At 39.9% G+C, this 20,897-nt stretch overlaps 1 protein-coding gene across 2 annotated transcripts in view; it reads right to left on the bottom strand.

Moving 5' to 3' along the window:
- PLCB1 (phospholipase C beta 1) overlaps positions 1-20,897 on the bottom strand; it is a 673,983-nt gene that overhangs the window by 101,736 nt on the left and 551,350 nt on the right. For both annotated transcript variants that reach the window (XM_032859164.1, XM_032859165.1), the window contains exons 24-27: positions 10,615-10,747; positions 8,123-8,176; positions 4,929-5,148; positions 1,873-2,053 (exon numbers count right to left, since the gene is read on the bottom strand). In XM_032859164.1, coding sequence (XP_032715055.1) covers positions 1,873-2,053; positions 4,929-5,148; positions 8,123-8,176; positions 10,615-10,747 — 588 coding nt within the window. The remainder of the gene's footprint in view (positions 1-1,872; positions 2,054-4,928; positions 5,149-8,122; positions 8,177-10,614; positions 10,748-20,897) is intronic.

Raw genomic sequence — 20,897 nt, 5'->3', positions numbered from 1 at the left:
TCTGCACAATGGTTAGAAAGCAGGATCTCTAGAGTCAGGGGACCAAGGTTCAAATCCCAACTTCATCCCTTTCTAGTTGTGAATTGCTCTGTTTTTGTTTTTGTGTTTTTTTGGTTTTTTTTTTTTTTTAATTGCAAAAGATGCTGACAGTAATACTCCATGGGTGGTTGACAATAAACTCCAGGGGTGGTTGTTGTCAGGATTAAATTGGACAATTTCTGTAAATGGTTAACACAGGTAGGGCCCCTATGGTGAATGCGCAATACATGGTTATTATTTTAATTTTTATCATTGTTGTTGCTTTCTGGAGTACTAGGGATGAGGTACTGGAAAAAATCAGGTGGCCATTATTTCTCACTAAGATTTACTTTGACTTTCTCTGGCCTGTCAGGCAATCCCTTCCTTACACTGAACCTGACCCCTGACCTACCATTCCATCATGGCTCAGAGCTTATTTCAGAAGTTCACAGACAAGGCAGTGCCCCCCCACCCCTGCCCCAAATCAGGCGGAGCTTGTTAAAAATAAATCCTCAAGCCAGACACCTAGGAATCAGGCAGCGGTCCTCAAAGTGTGGTCCAGGAACCCAAAACATCTATCACCAGCTCTTCAAGAGGCCTGATGAGCTAGAAATTTGGGGCAAGGACCAACAATCTGTGTTTTAACAAGCCTTCCAAGTGATTCTGATGCATGCGAAGTTGAGACTAACCGGCCAAGTGGAATCCGATATTGATACACTCCTCACCTGACTTTGACCTGCTTGTTTGCATATTATCACTGGACCACCAGACTAGGTCAACAGCAGGATATTGAATCACCTAACTCCATCCACCTGACTCCAAAGCAGAACCATAAAAACTCATACAAACTCTGGCTACATGCTTTTCATTTCTATTAACTTACTCATTGGTGTTGTTCGGGGCACAAGCTTGTTTTTAAGGCTACTTGATCATTTGATTCATTTAATCTGTCACCAAATATTTGTCACAACCGTACTATGTGTCAAGGCATCAACAACAGTGGAGAGAATGTCACAGCCTTTGAGAAAACATTCCGGAGGACAAAACTGACCACTGTATTGTTTAATGCCTGCTAGGCCTGCTGACACCAAAAATAGCGAACATTTATTAGTTGCATGTTCTTAATTTTCTTGAACCAAAATAAGCATGTTTTTTTTTTTAATTCCTTGTGGGAGTTCAAAGATTCTCCCTCCCCAAAACTATAACCCCAAAATAAGTTAGTGAAAAATAAAAACAGTAAAATAGCATCATCGGGGATCAGAGGGGAGCTTGGTGAAGACGCTGGGGGCAGTGGAGCTTGGAAAATATTAGTGTGGGGGACACAGTTTCAAATTCTAAGAAATTATTTCATTGTTTTATAAAGCCCAAGGACTGGGTTTTGATTGTGCTTTCAAGTGAAGAACGCATTAAATCATGTCACACTACAGATCTGAGAAATGCATCTTACCTCGCTCTATAACCTGACATCAAGGTAAGATTATTGGCTAAGGAAGCCAAAGGAAGGTGCCAGCCAGACCTGCCACTGTCTCTCTTTATTTATTTATTTATTTATTTTTAATATTTTACTTATTTATTTGAGAGAGAGTGAGTGAGGGAGAGAGAGAACACGAGCAGTGGGGGGAGGAGTTATAGGGGGACAGGGACAAGCAGACTCCCCGCTGAGCAGGGAGCCCAACACGGGGCTCAATCTTGGGTCTCCTGGATCGTGACCTGAGCTGAAGGCAGCCACCCAACTAACTGAACCACCCAGGAGCCCCCGCTGTCTCTCTTTAAAGTTATCGAAGAACATCAACAGCTTTCTATAGAAAAGAGGGTCCCCAGCTATACAAACACAATTGTGTTTCTTGGGCTTACCAGTTTAATATGTTCTCGCTTCTGATATTTTTCACTATAATACTGCTCTTGTCGAAGATTAAGCAGCTGTTGCTGTTGTTTGTCTTTCAAGTCTATTAACTTTTGGGTCATTTCAGCATCTAGGGCAGCAAGATCTTGTTCAATCGTTGATGAACCATGGTCAGGACTGCTGGGATCTGATCTGCAAGAGGCACAGATCTTGAGTCACAAACCATGCAGGGCATAACAAAGTGAAGGGAAGGTTGTACATCACAGTTTCTCCTAGACAGAGGATGTGTTGGGAAATAAATGTTTTAATAAACCACTTGAGATAGAGGTTGATACCCCAAGGACAAGCTTACCAGTGGAGGGTCTCCAAACACAGAGAGTGGATGACACTGGGAGATTTCATGTTGGGGCTGAGAAGGAAAACCAGGAGGCTGGGGACCCTGTGGTAGCGGTGGAGAGAATGATAATCCACCCTACCTTGGGAAAAACAATCCCTAATAAGGATCTTTTAAGGCTTTTATTTTTTATTATTATTATTTTTTTTAACAAGACATGTGTAATGTGATTCTCAGCTACTTATGTCCTGTAACGACTTCACTACACTCAACATCGATTGGAGTCTGTCAGGGGAGTTGAAGAGCAGCTGAATTGTGCATCCGGGTGATATAGATAGAAAACAGAGAGCACGTGCAGACCCCGCTTGCTGGCAAACCCTCCCCCCGCCTGATGTTCTGTTTCTTGACATCTTTTAAAGAAAAGATACATTATCAAATAAGTTTCTTTGGGGGGGATATACCAACTTCATGGATAGCTCTACCCAAAATGGCGCTTTCCTCCAAACGCTTAGGTTACAAGAGAAAGGAGGATGCATGAGTTCATTGAAAAATATGTATTGTGTGCTTACACTGTGCAGGGTGACTTTCTTTGAGTTGTTCATAGCCAGAAAATTACACAGATATCGAGAAGATTAGGGGCCATGTGGAAATAAATCATAGCAATTCTCACTAACTTATTGTGCTAAAACATAGGGTGTGATCCCTTAAAATTTATGGTCTTACTTTTTGTAGGACACATGGAAATGGACGATATTATCATTTATTACTCTGAGGTATTTTCAGGATTTTAATGTGTCTCAAAGGTGATGGGAGAGAGACGGACATAATCAGACCTCAATGCTTTGACTCTTACAGAGAAGTTTCTTTTGATGTATCTTAGGGATTTTTCTTAATTTTTTTAAGAAAAGTATAAAAAATAACCAAGGGAACAGTGTTTCTGCATCTTCTGTAAAAACAGCATTGCAGACATTATCCCCTGTTGCCTACTATTGCCTGTATAAGATCCATGAGATGAATTCTTCTGTAATTTAATTCCAGGAAAATGTTTGTCTCTCTTAGAAAAACAAGCAAGTTTGCTTTAATCAGATAAGGAGAATTGTCTAACCCCTACTCCCTTTTCTCAGAGGCTAAGAGATAAAATTCAGCATTTCAAGGTCAGAAATGACATTAAATGGTTGATACTGTCAAGTAGAAATACAGCATGGGTCACGTATTTGATTTTTCCCACATATGTGATTTAGAATTTTTAGTGGCTAACTTGAAAAGTAAAAAGAAATGAGTGAAATTAATTTTAATAACACATTTTGTACAGCCTCGTACACCTAAAATACTATCATCTCAACATGTAATTAAAATAAAATCAATATAAGTCAATATAAAAATATGAGCTCTTTTATACATATATATGTATATATATATACATATATATATGTATATATATATACATATATATATGTATATATATATACATATATATATATTAAATGGAGTCTTTGAAATTTGGTATGTATTTTAGACTTAAACAGCACATTTCCATTTCCATGAGCCACTTCTCAAGGGCTCGAAAGCCATAAGTGGCTAGTGACTGCCATACTGGACAGTGGGTCTGGATAACTGGTAGCCACTCAGACTGTGTGTATGTGTGTTGCTTCTCTTTTTCTATTTTCATAGGATTTTTACATATGTCTTCTATGATGAGTTACTTCCATACTCTATTAGAAGTTTTCAGGATATGACCTCCAAGTAAACAAATGTGCAAATAAACAAAGGACCCCATATATACATCCCTACAACAGAAATTTAGGAGAAGTTTTAGGCCAATTTTGCTGGAACCGTTTGTGTAACTGTAATTGTGTAATGTGTAAATGTCTTGGGCTTTTTGGCTTTCTCCTTGAAGAAGTAGGAGCAGTTCACCTTGATGGCTTCTAAGACTATTCTAGTTCTAAGAAATGGTGATGTTGTTGCTTTTTAAAACCCAAGTATTGGGCTTTGATTGTGTCTTTAAGTTAAGCACATATTCAATCATACATCCTATGTATGGATCTGAAATTGTCTTGCATCTGTCTCTAACCTGGCATCAAGATAAGATTATTCCTTAAGGAAGTGAAAGAAAGGATGGCGTAGAGCCTATTTGACTCAGCTCAATGGCAGGTGGCTTGCAGGATCACATAGTTCCCTGCTTTGCCATGCTAGCTACTTATGGGTGATAACTGCATAAGTCATGGTCACTTCTGTGTCCCCAGCGCACACAGTAGGCACTCAACAAATGTGGGTTGAATGAATATGTGAGGGATGCTTCTCCCTGTCAAGGTCTGGGTACATGGGGCTATGGGGATCCCTAGACCCAAACAAGGGCTACTTGTACAAGGCTTTGTGGGTTTCAGCAAAGGCAGCAAAGGGTAGTTGAAACTTCTCTTTTCTACAGCAAGTCACCTCTTCAACTAGGTTCTAGAACATGGCAAAATTGCATACCTGTCAGTTTGGCAGCTGTAACATGGGAAGTCAGCCCACTGGTATTGGGCCCACAGGCCTGAACCCAAGGATAGGACTTCCTGCATATCTGTTCTTAGGAGGTAGGCAAATAAAGAAATTTAGTCCACAAGCAAAACTGAGCTGAGGTGGCCTTCCTTCTTGCCCCATATCCAAAATATGGTCTAAAAATATCGAAAATCCATGTGAAGGACTCTTTTCCTTCATACTATGAAAGAACTCAGAAATACTCACTCAACTTACTTTTTCTTACTATCCTTTTTGGCTGTCTTTTCCAAAGCTGCCCTCCTTCTCAAGTAGTCGTTCTGAATCTCATTATATTTTGTAGTGTGTTCTTTGATAAGGTCAGTGGTTTTCTTGTGGTGTCTTTTAACCAGGTCTTTCATTTCTTTGTAGTGCTTCTTTTGAAGTTTCACAAAGGATTTCTGCTGCTTTAGCTCTTCGATGGTCTGGGCTTCCACTTCTGCAACAAATGAGTATAAAAGCTAACAGACGTGGACGGACAGCAAACCCAGATGTCAGGAGGAGTCGCAACCTGCTTCCCGGGCAATACTGGTTTGATCCCAGCCAACTGGAACTTCCAAGCAGTGCTTGGATGTCAAATGCATCTGGGTTCCAGTCTGGCTCTTGAACTTGCTAACCTCAGAGGTTCCATCACCGAAGTTCCCAAAGACCCAATTTCTTCACTCATAATTTTTTGGGGAAGTTTGGCTTCCCCAGAAACAAAGCCTGAGAGGGGGGATTCCGGTGTATGTGATTTACTTGAGAGAGGCTCAGAGGGAAGAGGGGAGCGCAGCAGATGGGGGGAAAGGGAAGGAGGTGAGCAATGGTGTGGTCTCAGCAGGAGCCTGGCTTCTGCCTGGGTCTCACCTTGAGGTAAGAATGCTAGCCTTTTGCAAATTGAGAAAATCAGGGAGGGAAGGTATAACCTCCTGGTGAGGAATCTTCTTTTGGACTGAGGGCAATTGCCAAGAGAAGGGGAAGCTGTGAGCTGTTAGCAGTACCACAGCTGGAGCATGGGAAAGGGATGGGCACCAACAGGATCCACTTTAAGGACCTCAATAATCCTACTACCTGTTAGGGCTTTGTGATGATGAAATGAAAGACTCATGCGAAGTATTGAACACAGTTTCTGGCAATGTGTTTGTTGAGGCTTAACAAATCACACATAACAGCACCGTCTCCAAGGGGTACTCTTCACAGCCCAGACCCTGTAAGTTTGGATTTATCACAACAGTGTTCCAGGATAAAGACCCGAAGCAAGGGAGGGTCCCTTGATGGCATTTGCCCAAAGGAACCATCAGGGTTCATGGTAGCATACCTTATTCCTATGTGGTATTTTAACCAGTGCTTTGAACACATGTAATGTGACAGAGCTCGACCTGAAATCATTCTGTGTTTTACTGACAAATGTCATCAATTCTAGAATATTCATTTTAAAGTATGTGACCATTTCTAAAATTCAGATACTTTGTACAATCACAACTTGTTGGTGCTTTTCTTTCTTAGCAATCCATGAAGAGTGCGTTGCCTTCAAACGGACAGTGTCTTAACTTCAATGGATTATCATTTGTCTGGACCTAAATTAAGTACACAGTTCCCTTGTTTCCATCCTTTCATTTGAACTTTCTGCTTCTGGGAACAAAAATACGGTATCATAAATATTTAGATCTGTCCTGAGATTCAGAAATAATATATACCATGAACACCGACAGACCTGAAGAGAAATGAGCTATCTGGTGGATAAACACTGAAATCAGAATAATGATTTACGTGCTTCAGTGCTAAGGTCGTTAAGCAGTTGAAACATGCTCCCCTTTTTTTATAATGTGTCTATTCTCCTGACATTCGATTTCTTTTGAGAAAGAGGCCAGGAAGAGAATCAGGTACATTTATCTAATGGTTTCCCTCAGGCCCAAATGGACTCATTATGGTTGCATAATAACTTATTATGCTAAGAATTTATAATCCTAAGGAATTGCTACATTTTGGGTAACAGATCCAATCCCACTTCATTAAATGGTATAGAGCACCTAGCAACAGCAAGTTTAGCAAGAGGGTTCAAGATGTTCCAGCCTATGATTAAAAAAAAAAATCCACAGAAAGTACTCTTTTCTTCTAAAGTCTGTGGATTAAAGGCTATTCTTTAAATAGGGTCTTAAGCATAACGGGAATGTTCATTTACATAAAGTAATAAGTATCACTCACAAACAAGCCACCCAGAGATCGTCAGTGTTAATAACGGTACACATCCACTGCCTTTTGTCTACATATTTATGTATTTTAAAATAACCCTGAAATCATGCTGTATATACACTTCTGTTTCTTATTTTATGTGTTAACAATATACTGTTGCCCATGGGATTGAATCTTTAAGAACATGTTTTAATGCATTCCTCAAGTAATTATTCGATGCAGATTTTACATATTGGTGAAATATACACACATAAAAGCACATAAATCATAAATCCACCCCCTTATACGTTTTCCCAGAGTGAACAGGTTTTCCTAACCACCTCTCAGATCAAGATCAGAACATTATCAGTAAACTGGAGATCCTCTTTTTGGGGTTTGCATCCCCTGTCCCCTCCCAAGTATCATCTGAATCCGTGTTTCTAACAGACAAATTCGTTTTGTCTGTTTTTAGCTGTATACAGCTGGAATTACAAAGAATGTGCTCTCTCATCTGGCCTCTTTCCCTCTGCATTGTGCATGTGAATTTTATCCATTTTGTGTACGATCATAGTTTATTTATCCCTCCAGCTATACCGTATTTTACTCTATGACTATACCACAATGTATTTATCTACACTATTGTTTATGGACTTCTGGGTTGTTTATAGTTTTTGGCTGTTACCAAGAGCTCTGCTTTTTGGTCAACATGTGTTTGCATTACTTCTGTGTATTGGGCCAAATACTACAAACGTTTCGAAGACGCTGCTACATGCTGATCATTATAGTAAAGAAATCAGGTACCAATTTTAGTTCTTCTAGTTTAAGGTACTAACCAAATAGAAATTATTTTCTGATGGGATCACAGTTCCTAAACACTCTGTATTCGGTGGCCCCAAATGGCTCACATTCTGCATTTCTAAAATACGCCTTATTATTGGCGTGTTGGGAGGGCGTGTGTTCCCGTTCTCTGGGTCATATTTCCAGTATGAAACTATCCTTTGATTTTAATATCAATATCTTATGAAATTACATTATTTTTATACCAATAGAGTCCTATCTGCCAAATATGGTTACTTCTCTATGATGACATGATGACATTGTATAATGTGATTTGAACTCAGACTGTATATCTGTGGGTATTTTCAGAGAAGAAATATTAATTATGTTATTTTTCAGAGGTGAGGGGACATCCTTTCTCGCTAAGTACTTATGCTGTATAATATTCAACTGCCTAATTCCTTGGGGAAGAGGGCAGCATTTACCTGTTAGGACACTCTGAATAAGGTCTTCTGTTTTCACAGGTGCCTTTACAGAACCTGAAATAAAGAGACAAAAGAAATAGCCTTCTTTAACTTTAAAAAGTGTATTCTTCCTGTAAAACAACTAAGTTTGGCCCTTGAGTCCAAGTCTCTTTATGGAGAGATAAGAAATTGTAGGAGAAAATTACTTGCAAAAAAACACCCCAAAACAAGCAAACAAACAAAAAACCTTGGAAGCAATGTCTTCGTTTTGTTACTTAGACGCAAACCTAATTAAATGCAAGTCTATATGCTCCATTTAAAGACAGAAAGGGCATCCCTCCACTTTGAGTAGAAAGTATGGTCGACAAATTCCGTTTAAGCAATGCTACTGCCACCTTTTGGCAAGATCAGGAATGGCAAGTGGTCTTTTAAAAAAAATGAAACGCGGACCAGACTCCGTAGTAATTGAGGCAGGCAAGATCCACTGTTGGACACCAAAATGATCAGATACATTGAAGGAGAAAAAGGATATTTTATAGTCTCAAGGTATCTCCCCCAAGATAACTATTATCTATAAAGGGGTATGAGAACTTTCAGTTTAAAAACCTGGCTGACTCCACCTTAACCAAGTGATCGAAACATGGCGGATGATGAGAAATACTAACATCAGTTACCCCTAAAATGATGTAGTGAGAAGGACGGCATTGTCTCTGCAACATTCGTGCCCAAAATGCAAAACTTCACTCTAATCATGAGAAAACATCAGACAAGCCCAAACTGAGCGATACTGCACAAAAGAACTGACCAGTGCTCTTCAGAAGTGTCAAGGTCATGAAAGACAGGACAGTCATACATTCAAGAAGACCAAGGAGACATGACAGTTAAATACAATGTGGGATCTTGGGTTGGAACCTGGAACAATAAAAAGACATCAGTAGAGGGATGCCTGGGTGGCTCCCTCTAAGTGTCAGACTCTTAATCTCAGCTCAGTTCTTGATCTCAGGGTCATGAGTTCAAGCCCCACATTGAGTTCCATGCTGGGTGTGGAGCCTACTTAAAAAAAAAAAGACATTAGTAGAAAGCAGGTGAAGCTCAAATGAGGTCTGTAGTTCAGCTCCAAGTACTGTGCCAACGTTAATTTCCAGGTCTGATAACTGTACCATGATTCTGACAGATGTTAACACCAGGGAAGAAGAGATCAGTTTTACAATTCTGTGCCTTTTTAAAAAAGGCTTCTGTAAGTCAAATTATTTCAAAATATCAAGTTAAAAAAAATCAAGTGCTAAAATGCCAAATTTTCTTTTTACTCTTCAAAGCACAAGACTATATTTACTCACGTATTTAAATGACTTATTTATATTCCAGAAGTACTCAAAATGTTTGTATTTGGAATATGAAAATCTTAGTTGAAAATATCACTCCTGATGATAAAATCGTCTTCTTAGCATTATTGATCTCAACAACCTTCTTAAAAGCACAGGCCCCAGTTCATGCACATTTGATACAAATTCAAATGTGATTTGTTCTTTTTTAAAATCTCACTCTCTCCCATGAGAAATGCCCTTTCCCTTCCAAATAAAAGATCTGTATTTCATCACTGCTATACTATAGTTGTACGAGGAAGGAAGGAGACATGGAAGGAAATTCTTCTGCCTTTTATTTACCTTATATTAACCCACTGGACAAAAAGTGATCAAGTATATGCTATTCCTCAGGTCTGTGCAAAGGAAGCACCAAACTGAAGCCTGCCCTGGGGAACCTGCCATCCACTGGGGAAAGAGGACATACAAAGGAGAGAGAATTGCCTAAAGCAGTCTTAGATTAAAGGTCAATGTTAGCTGCACAGAAATCAAAGGTTTTTTCTAAGTGAGGCATGAGTGGACCTTTGGTAAGAATAGAGCTGAAAGCAAGAACTGGGATCACAGGGAACAGTGTTCATCCTGACTTCCCTCTTCACTAGCTATGTGGCTTTCAGGAAGTACTTCTCCACCTCAAAACCAAGTTCTTCATCTGCCCATTGGGGACAATGACAGAAGCTACACTCAGCCCTGGTATGAGGGTGAAATGAGTCAATCCACTTGAAGGGCTGAACGGAGTGCTCAGCACGTGGTAGACACCCAAAGTCATTGAAAAGTAAGTTGGAGAAAGATGGAAAGGAATTCTTGGCAGAGACTTAATGAGCGAGGTAGAGCTAAGAAGATGCTTGTCAAGCATAGCTGTTCGTAAGTTGCATGAATAATCCTTCATAAGCCTGCGAGCACGTAGATTATTATATCACTAAACAGACATGGGGATCTGGGCGATGGTTCATGGTAGCTTCATAAGTTATCATCAGAACCAGATCACTAATGAATCTCTCTTGGCATTCATTCATTCATTCATTCATGCATTCATTCCACACTCTGGAGCTCCTCCTACGTCCTTGCATCTTTGCTCATGCTATCTCCTTGAATGGCACAAATAAACTGGAGGCTCTTAGTCATGTTGTCTAGCTCTCTTTTCAGAGTGTTTACCTGGAGCCGGCTGGCTGTGGAGAGCCTGGGATGGTGGTTTGGGTGCCAAGGATGTAGTGTGATTCACTCCGTTTTCTGCTGGAGTTGTCCTGGCTTCACTTGGAGCTTCTGATGGTGTTTCCCCAGGATCAGCCTATAATCATAAATATCCTTTCATTTTCCATATTTTTTTACCGTTCTTTTATAACCTTCCTAAGCCAACAAGCCTACATTTGATTTAGCATTTTCACAACACATTTGGGGTCTGAAATATCAAAATGAAACTGTCTGGAAAGCAGGGTAGAAACAGCACGGTGTTGAGTCATGACTATAGTGGGTTGATTATATCAAAAAGCCTTGATCTGTACACCTTTCAATATCCATGCCCTTTTGTAGTGCCCTCCCACACTGACTCTGGACATGACCATGTGATTTGCCTTGGTCAAATGAGACAGTACCAAATTTGCTGCAAGCAGAAGATTGAAAAGGCACTTGTGAATATTCCCTCTCTTTCTCAGACCCCTGCTACAGCCATGGAGGACAAGACACAATGTGGAGGAGAGCCGGGTCATCTAGGTAAGGATCTCGTAGCCCAGCCAGCCCCAGCTGACCACAGACACATGAGGGAGTCCAGCTAAGATGAGCTGAGCCTAGACCAAATCAGCATAACTGCCCAGCTAACCAAATGACTCATGAAAAAGAGTCAGTCATTGTTGATGTTGTAAGCCATTGAATTTGGGAGTTGTTTGTTATGCAGCAGTAGCTAACTGGTACAGTAGTTACAAGCACAGATTTTGGAGTTAAACTTACCTGGGTTCAAAATCTGGCCTTGCCATTTATTTATTTATTTTTTAAAGATAGATTTATTTATTTATTTATTTATTTATATAAGGGAGGGGGATCATGATCAGGAGGGGCAGAGGGACAGGGAGAAAAAATTTCAAGCAGACTCTGTGCTGAGTACAGAGCTAGATGCGGGGCTCAATCTCACAACCATGATATCATGACCTGGCCTGAAACCAAGAGTCAGATGTCCAAGGTCCTGCACCACCCAGGCACCCCTGGCCTTGCCACTTGTTAGCAGTGTAGTGTTGGGCAAGTCACTTAACTCTCTGCCTCAATTTCCTCAACTTTATATATGAAGATGTGTCTATACTGGGTGTCATAATATTATGTACACTGTAAGGTTGTTTAAAGGATCAAGTAAGTTAACAGTTATAAAGTGCTTAGAATAGTTCCTGGCACAGAGTGAGTAGGTGGGTCTAAAATAAATAAAGTCTGGGGCGCCTGGGTGGCTCAGTGGGTTAAAGCCTCTACCTTCGGCTCAGGTCATGATCCTGGGGTCCTGGGATCGAGCCCTACATCGGGCTCTCTGCTCAGCAGGGATCCTGCTTCCCTTCCTCTCTCTCTGCCTGCCTCTCTGCCTACATGTGATCTCTGTCAAATAAATAAATAAAATCTTTAAAAAAATAAAATAAAGTTTTTAAGTTTGTATAATACTACCCATGAATAATAATAATAAATGTGCCAGAATTTATGAAATCTCCACTCCATTCTTCCCAGGAGCTAGTCCACTATATCCTATGTAGAATAAACATTTAGTGAATGTTTGCTGAATAAGCATTGTTTTTATAAAATAATTGCCTCAGTAGTCATCACATACCCTTGCAATGATGCATTTCAATTCTGAAATGCCCTTCAACTCTTTTTTTAGACTTGCCATCCAGGTTACTGGATGGCTGACAATGGCTGTCCCAATGTTCTACTTGGTAGTAAATTAAAAATATATATATAATATAACATAATAACAATATCATGAAATAGCCAGAAATCATTTGGAGCCCAACATTCTGATATGGTGTCATGAGATTACAGATAGCAGAAGGTCATATGAAAATACTTTTATAAAATGTAAGATGAAAATGATTGTCACAAGCGGCTTTTACTCTGTCCCCCAAAAGCATCATTAAAGCACGAGTTCTGAAACTGCTTCCAGTGATGGCAGAACTTATTTCAATTCAACAAATCACCCCTACTTATCTACCATGGCCTGCTTGTGGCCAGTGGTATTGAAGTGGAAGCGACGATCCCTGGGACCCATGGCTGGGAATGAAGTTGGGGAGGCAGGAACCTAAAGGAGGAAATTAGCCAGCCTACAACTCACCGTGGTAGAACTCTGCCTTTTGGGGAAAAAAAAGGTGGGGGCTTCTTTGGATGGGTAAGTCCTACTCTGGTTCCATTATTAAGTTACATCCATCAGGAAAATTCTCCCTAGAAGCATTATGCCCAAGGGAAGGATTGCATATTTTTTGTTCACCAAGAAATTGCAAAGTGGGGGCACCTGGCTGGCTCAGTCGGAGGAGCATGCAACTCTTGATCTCGAGTTTTGAGTCTGAGCCACACATTGGGCATAAAGATGACTTTAATAAATAAAACCCTAAAAAAAATTGCAGACTGGAGGCATAGGGTCCAACCAGTGTGCATGGGAATGTTTTCTTTGGCTCCCCCAAGGTTGCCAAAGATTTTAATGAAGGAGATTTTATGTTAATAAAATGAATTTCTTGCTTTTCTTGAAAAATCAGATCGGCAATGTTGAGCCTGCATTCCCCATGTTGGGCTAGAAGGGAATGGATTCTGTCCCTTTTAGGAGGTTCCCTCTTCACTCATTTCGGCTTCACCTGTCTCACTCCTGCAGGCATTTGGATTTGTGGAGCACTTGGGAAGACTGGGATATCATAGATGTTTGGACACAAAATTCATAAAGGAGATGCACGCACATTGCACAGAATGGACTGAAGTAAAGGGAATATAGGAAAGAACCCTGGGATATCAGCAGAGTCATCCACTGGGCCTGTTTATCTGCATGGAATAAGGTAGGAGAAAGCTTCCCAGCCTTCCCAGCCTTCCCAGCCTCCCAGCCTGCAGTCACCAAACTCAGCTGCCTGGGAGATGGGAGGAAGGGGCTCCTGTTCCACAGGCATCTGACCTTTCCCATCTATATCCAGGCAGGTTTCTGGAACCATGTGGGAGATAAATCACATTTTTCCCTAATGTGGCAGCTGGCTAAAATTAGCCCTCTGAAGAGAGATAGGATAAAAGAAAATTCTGACGGAGGGAAAAAGAGGTGATGGCAAGCCAGCTTTCACGAAGGCAATAGTATGTGGCTTTTTTTGGCAACCAAACTTGGTGTCTTGGGAGTATCAGGCTGGAAATGTGTCCAAAATGAATCCAGCAAGCTTATTTTCGCCTTGTATCTGGTTCTGCAGACATTCTGTGTAGCTGTACGCCCTTGGGAAACCAAGTTCAATCATCAACTTGAGTCAAGTGGAAGGAAAAATAAATCTCTGCTTATCAAGGTTATGCAAGACAAAGCCGCAGGTCCTGGAAACTGACATAATGTATCAATTCAGAGAGATTTTTTTTTAAAGCAGATAAATGTTGAATAAACACACAGGCAAACATGTTACATTTATAACTGAGGATAAAGGGACCACCAAGGTTTGGCGCTGGATTGTGAGGTAATCTTTGGAGAAATGCTTCTTTAGTTAACACCCAGATGTGACCCCCCCTGGGTCACACACCCAGATGCCTCCAGGAAGGTGGAAGACACGGCAGAACCCCCAGAGGGCGCCATTCACACCACACAGTCTTTCGTTTTTAAAGATTCTATTTTAAGTAATCTCTGAGCCTAGAACGGGGCTTGAACCCTGAGATCAAGAGTTGCACGCCCCACTGACTGAGCCAGCCAGGTGTCTCTCAGAGTATATATGAATAGGCAGTTAATGGGAAGGATGGAAATGAGCAAAGCTGACCAGACTTAATACAATAAAGCAAAGTGGGGCCATGGTCAGAGTTGGAGAGGGAGGTCCTGGAAAGGGGCAGCTGCCACTCAGCTTCAGTCTATTATTGAACAGGCTTCAAGAAAAGCTGGAAAACAAATTGTGTGTGTGTGTGTGTGTGTGTGTGTGTGTGTGTGAAATCCCCTAATGTGAAATCATTGAGTCCAAACAAATAACATTTTCAGACCACCTTTGGCCCAGAAGCTGCCCATCTGTATGCCATGCTCTGCAGTTTGTCTATAATTCAAAGACTGTGTCAGGGTGAACAATGCACCCACAGCAATGGTAGAGCGAGAGGGGCATGCTGGGAAATGCAGTGGCTCAAATAACCTGCAGCCCACCATGCCCCACCTGCTCGCCCCAGGGGCCAGACAAAGCGGAGAGCAAAGGGTGGCCAAAGAGAATGCTAGACTAAGGAATCCGGGGGCTCCTCAACAGTTTTTGTTTCTGCCTTTTTTTTTTTTTTTTTTTGCTTGATACTTGTCAGGTGTCTCTTATGATTATTTATTTATTGTATTTATTTATTTGTATATTTATTTATTATATTTACTTACTTATGAAATTTTATTTATTAATTTGGTGAGAATCTATGATGGCAAATATATCAGACTGGTGTTTAAAATACTGTGTTAACCAACGGCCAGTGAGTACAAATTCTAATTGACCCTTCCCTCATGGAGAGTGCTTACGGAAGCAGCTGTAGATCAGTGAGTGTGAGATGGTTTAAGACACACCAGCCTCGTTGCAGCCAGTGTCAGCTGCCTACTCAACTCCACTGTAAAGCAAAGAAATCTAAGCTATTATTAAAGGTCTTTGGGGTGCCTGGGTGGCTCAGTGGGTTAAAGCCTCTGCCTTCAGCTCAGGTCATGATCCCAGAGTCCTGTGATCGAGCCCCGCGTTGGGCTCTCTGATCCGCGGGGAGCCTGCTTCCTCCCCTCTCTCTCTCTGCCTGCCTCTCTGCCTACTTGTGATCTCTCTCTCTGTGTCAAATAAATAAAATCTTTTCTTTAAAAAAACAAAAAGGTCTTTAGTAGGGGCACCTGGGTGGCTCTGTTGGTTAAGCGTCTGCCTTTGGCTCAGGTTATGATCTCAGGGTTCTGGGATCAAGCCCTGCATCAGAAGTCTGCTTCTCTCTCCTTCTTTGCTCTCTCTCTCAAATAAATAGATAAGTAAATCTTTTTTAAAAAGTTCTTTACTAAAGACTTTATTAAAAGTCATATAACTTGCTAGAGGCCACACAGTTGACAGTTGGATTAATGTCTGAATATGTGTTAAGAGTCTAAAGTTGAGTTTCACTGCTGTCCTACTTCATTATGAATTTTAAGCTAATAGCAACTTTTAAGGAACCACAAAAGTAACTTAATTTGCAGCTGAAATTTAGAGATGTATAAATATAAACATCATTCCCAAAGAGTTAACTTTGTTACATTAAAAAGGCATTCCTGTATAAAAAGCCAAATGAGTTAAATAGAACAGCTAAATGCAAGAACTGAAAAACAAAAAATGCCTATAGTAGTAATACAATATTAGATGAAAGGTTTTGACTTCATCACTGAAAGGTTGAATAATTCCCCTTTGTAGATATGTGAGTTGAAGTCCAAAAACCAAATTCCTTGTCCCTATCAAAAGAATCAGTGGGGGTCAACACCTGTGACTCTATTTCTGCCTAGCCTTTCCCCAAATAGTCTTTTTTTAGGAGTTTGAATAAAATAAGCATGGAATACTTTCCTATTTTACTGGAAATTGTGATAGAAACAACAGAACAAGAAATGTCAGTTTTCTCAATTTAATGGATAGATTCCTGGAATCCAATTAAATACATTTCAAGGAAAGAAGGTTCAGAAGATAGTATGTTAGTTAGTTGCACTAGATTTTGCTTAGTTGGATGGAGAAAATTGTGCAGAATGAACTACAGCAGCGGGTGCCTGCCCTCTCGTGGCCAAATGGAAGCACTACAACATTTTTCCTTCAAAATATGGAATAATGGCCTTGTTAAAACCAATATTTTAAGATTTATATCCTTTCTCCTTCCAACATGAACAGGAGTGACTTTAAAATATAACACAGGTGGACCATTAAGAGGATAACTGGAAAGGACCTTTTTTTTTTTTTTTTAACAAGTTTTGCAGAAGGAGGTGATGCTATTTGGTACATCAGTTGAAAAGATTTCTATCCAGTGCACTGAAAATGTGGACCCGACAATCAAGCAATAGAAAACCAGGATTTGAGGAGTTTGGAGAATTTATTTGAGAGTGTAATATAGTTAAGTAAGGGATGTTCCAAATACCAAATATTTATCATTCTGTTGGAGGTGTTGGGTCATGCTGTCCTGCCTGAGTCACATAAAAAGTATAGTCCCTTCCATGTAGTGGTTAGGATGACAGCATCTTGATTCAGTATTGTATTATTCAGATGAGTAAGGGGTAAGGTCATCAGCTTTTACTGAATATCAAGGTCAAGGCTTATAATTTCTTCATGTAGAAATCCAGTCCACTCCAGACAGATGTGGGCTTTTCCCTCCAGATAGAACTTCCTCAAACACACATAACTGGCACCTTGAATTTATATTCCCTGAATGAAATTAAATAATGCATCCACTGCACATTTCTAAGGAATTAAAAACACTTCTAAAAACCTCCAATGTGAAGCATTTCAGAATGAAGTAAACTAATATTTGCAGCCTACTTTGAAATGCATAAAAAAATAAGATAGACTAATGAATGGATAGAAGAATGGTTAAAGATATATATAAATGTGATACAGCAAATGCATCAAAATGTAAATTGTGGAATCCAGGCGATTGATATATAGATGTTCATTATACAGTTCTTTCAACATTTGGGTACATTTGAGAATTTTTATAATAAATGATAGCAAAACTATATTGTAAAGAGTCCACCAGAGTGAGTTAGAAGCAGGACACAGCTTTAAGGACCTGAATAAATACATCTGTTGACTTCCGTTTTTGTCATATCTGTGATCACGTAAAAAATCATCAGCATTCACATGGTATCTTTGCTGAAACATTTGTAACAGCTGTTTACATGCATATGCATGAATTTTTATTAATGTTAATCTCTTCCTCCAGATTGTAAGGGCCATGAGAACAGCTGATTTTTCTCATCATTATATAAATTACTAATATATATTAATATATTATTATTATACAATTATTATATATTATATATTGCATATATAATATATATTATTAATATATATTATTGTATTTATTAACATATATATCCTGTATAATATAATATAGGATACAATGCCCAGCATGGTGACTGACAAAGTTGTATTCAAAAATTTTTTTATTGGATGAATAAATGAAGAAATCTGCCTTTTATTTTCAGCTCATGTACATACACTATCAATGACAAGGGCCTGAAACTAAAGAACCACCTTATGTTACCATAAGAAACAACTTTTTTTGAATGAATGAGTCAATGAGCGAATGGAGACGCTGTCCTTGTCTGTAGAGAATCTGCATTTAATTCAGAATTATGGCAGTTTATTTAGAAGGAGTTTAAAGGGAGACACTATTTTATATCTGTTACCTTTGTTATTGTTCCTGCCAATTTTAATGTATTAGAAATATTTGATACAGTCTTTTCTCTGAAATCAGAAAAAAAATGAACTCTTTATAGTTGGGCAGAAATCATGAATTTTTCTTTTTAAGATGAATGTAGACCAACCACCCTTAACATTCATCCTGTGGGGATGTATCTTCCAATTTATCTAAGCCAAATCACTTGGTAGGCACTCTGGTCAAACAGTCACAAAACAGATTCTGGACAATTCCCTGAGAAGAGAGTTTCTCCTGGAGCCCTACTGGGGTCCTGTGATGAAGGTGACATTTTAGAGTGGATGGAATCATGGCTTTTTATTTATTTATTTATTCATTTATTTATTTATTTTTCTAGTATTATTCTTTTAAGATTCTAAGTTCACTTAGAGAGAAAGAGAGAATGAGCAGGGGGAGAGGCAAGCTCCCCACTGAGCCAGGAGCCCGATGTGGGGCTTGACCCCAGGAGCCCAAGATCATGACCTGAGTTGAAGGCAGATGTTCAACCCACTGAGCCAACCAGGCGCCCCTGAATAATGTCCTTTTAATTCCATGTGGGGAGAGCCCCAAGTGAGCCACAGGTGTAGGAAATGTCTGTCCCTTCACCAGCAGCATAACATGACTAACAAACTCATTAGAAATGCAAATGCACCCCAGACCTACTCTCAGAAAGTCTCAAGGCCAGCAATCTGTGCTTTAGGAAGTGATCCAGGTGATTCTGAAGGATGCTTAAGTCTGAAGGCCTTGTTACTCAGAATCTGGTCCTATAAGTCAGTAGCAGCAGGTTTACTTGGAAGGCCCTTAGCGCCTGGGTGGCTCAGTGGGTTAAAGCCTCTGCCTTTGGCTCAGGTCATGATCCCAGGGTCTAGGGATTGAGCCCCCGCATCGGGCTCTCTGCTTAGCATGGAACCTGCTTCCCTTCCTCTCTCTCTGCCTACCTCTCTGCCTATCAAATAAATAAATAAAATCTTAAGAAAAAAAAGAAATGCAGAATTTTCTGCCTTGCTTCAGAACAATGAAATCTGGATTTGCACTGAAACAAGATCCCCAGGGGATCTGTCTGCACCCAAAAATTGGAGAAGCCTTACTCTAGAGAGTGAAAAACTGTCATTGAGAGTCACACTTTTACAGCCCCTATAGCATGGGGCCTGCATGGACTGTGATATTCGAATTTCTGGGTGTAGTGCTGTTTTAGGCAGATGAACTCCAAATCCATTGAAATTTGAAAAATTGATATGGAGGAAATTTGTAAAAGCAGTGAGATTGGACCAATACTTGAGTAGTTTCAACTCAAATTCATATATGGTCTTCTCTTGCGAACTCATTTAAAAAGCTCTAGTTCCTCCATTTTTTTCTTACTGATCATAGGCAAGTCAATCTACTATGCAACTGTTCCCCTCTTTTAAAAATGGGGATTACATGTTGTCTAGTTAGGGCTCAGTTTTTTTTTTTTCCCCAGGGGGCCCAATAAAATGCCTTGTAAACTCCAAATCTGTATATAGAATAAATGGACAGTGTCACTATCTAAAAGCCATCTCCAAAAAGACACACTTTCTCTTCCCACTTTATTGGATGCTTTAAAATCCAGGGATTGTGAGAAACTGTTGTTTCTATAAGTTGGCATGTTGCTAAATTATTATTTGAGGAGCAAGATTTTCACTTAAAGAGAATCTAAAATTGCCAAGAAACCTCACCTTTGATTTTAGTGCCAAGTTCTTGAACCATGGATGAGGTAACAAGCTTCTGTCTTAGAAACAGATTAAGCGACGCCCAATGCTTTCTCTGAAGTTAAACACGGTAACCTTATGAGTTGTACCATCTTGGATTTTTGCTGTTGTTATCTTACTGGTGAAATCCACACTAGATCATATAATTAACCTTTTTCTTCTCAAATAATCAAATCCCATCAAAGATGCCTATTTTGCCATATACTGAATAAGGAAATAAATTATTTTTGATACATTCCAGCTCACTTATGAGAACACATGAGTCTGACAATTTAAAAAGTAAGCCTCTTGGAATAAATGAAATTATGGTATTACTAAACAACTTTCCCTTTCAATGTCAAAGTGATATAAAGACCACTAACACACCTTCACTTGTGTATTACACACAAAGATGATACAGGGAACTCTTGAGAACAGAAATTTTGGCCTTGAAGGTTGAGGAAGGTTTGGGGCATTCTCTGTCTTAGATCATAACTTTGTCCAACGGTGGCAATGTCCACTTAGTGAATGAACATGGCCTTAGAACTTTTGAACTGGGGGAACTAAATTTTGGCCAGAAGCCACTGTGCAAATTAATCAAAGGGAATGCACATAAATAAACCTCACCATTGAAGAACAATATAATATCCAGTGATGTAAAGGCAGGGGGAATCTTGACATTTGAATCAACCAAAAAATTCAATTCAAAGGATGCTGCCATTTAAGGTAAAGGTCTTATATTCTGTGGTTAGTTATCCAAGCCACATGCTATAGAGGACAGAAAGAGGCAAGAAGGGTGGTCCTTGTTTACAGTTACTAGAAAATCGTAATTTCCTTATTGAGGTAGCACAATGGGGTGGAGTGTGGTCCCTTGCTACTCAAAGTATGCTCTGTGGAACAATGGCATTATCCCATTCCCTGGGGCTTGTGAGAGGTGCTGAGCCTCTCCCCACCCCAGACCTGCTGACTCAGGATGCCCTCCCCGGTTGGCACATCAGACTTGTAGAAATGTTGGTGTAGAACATGAGTTCCGGAGGTAGATGGCTTGGATTTCAACACCAACTCTCTCCTTACTGATTGTGTGACACTGGCTGAGAAATCGAATCTCTCACTACTCAGTTTCCTCATCTGCTAAATGGGAATAATCATAGTAACCAAGACATACGGATATTTTAAGATGTAAGTGTGTGCCAC

This window comes from Lontra canadensis, unplaced genomic scaffold (assembly GCF_010015895.1).
Source record: "Lontra canadensis isolate GAN:19392208 unplaced genomic scaffold, GSC_riverotter_1.0 scaffold16, whole genome shotgun sequence".
In the NCBI taxonomy this organism is placed as follows: Eukaryota; Metazoa; Chordata; class Mammalia; order Carnivora; family Mustelidae; genus Lontra; species Lontra canadensis.
This window is presented reverse-complemented; position numbering and strand designations above follow the sequence as displayed.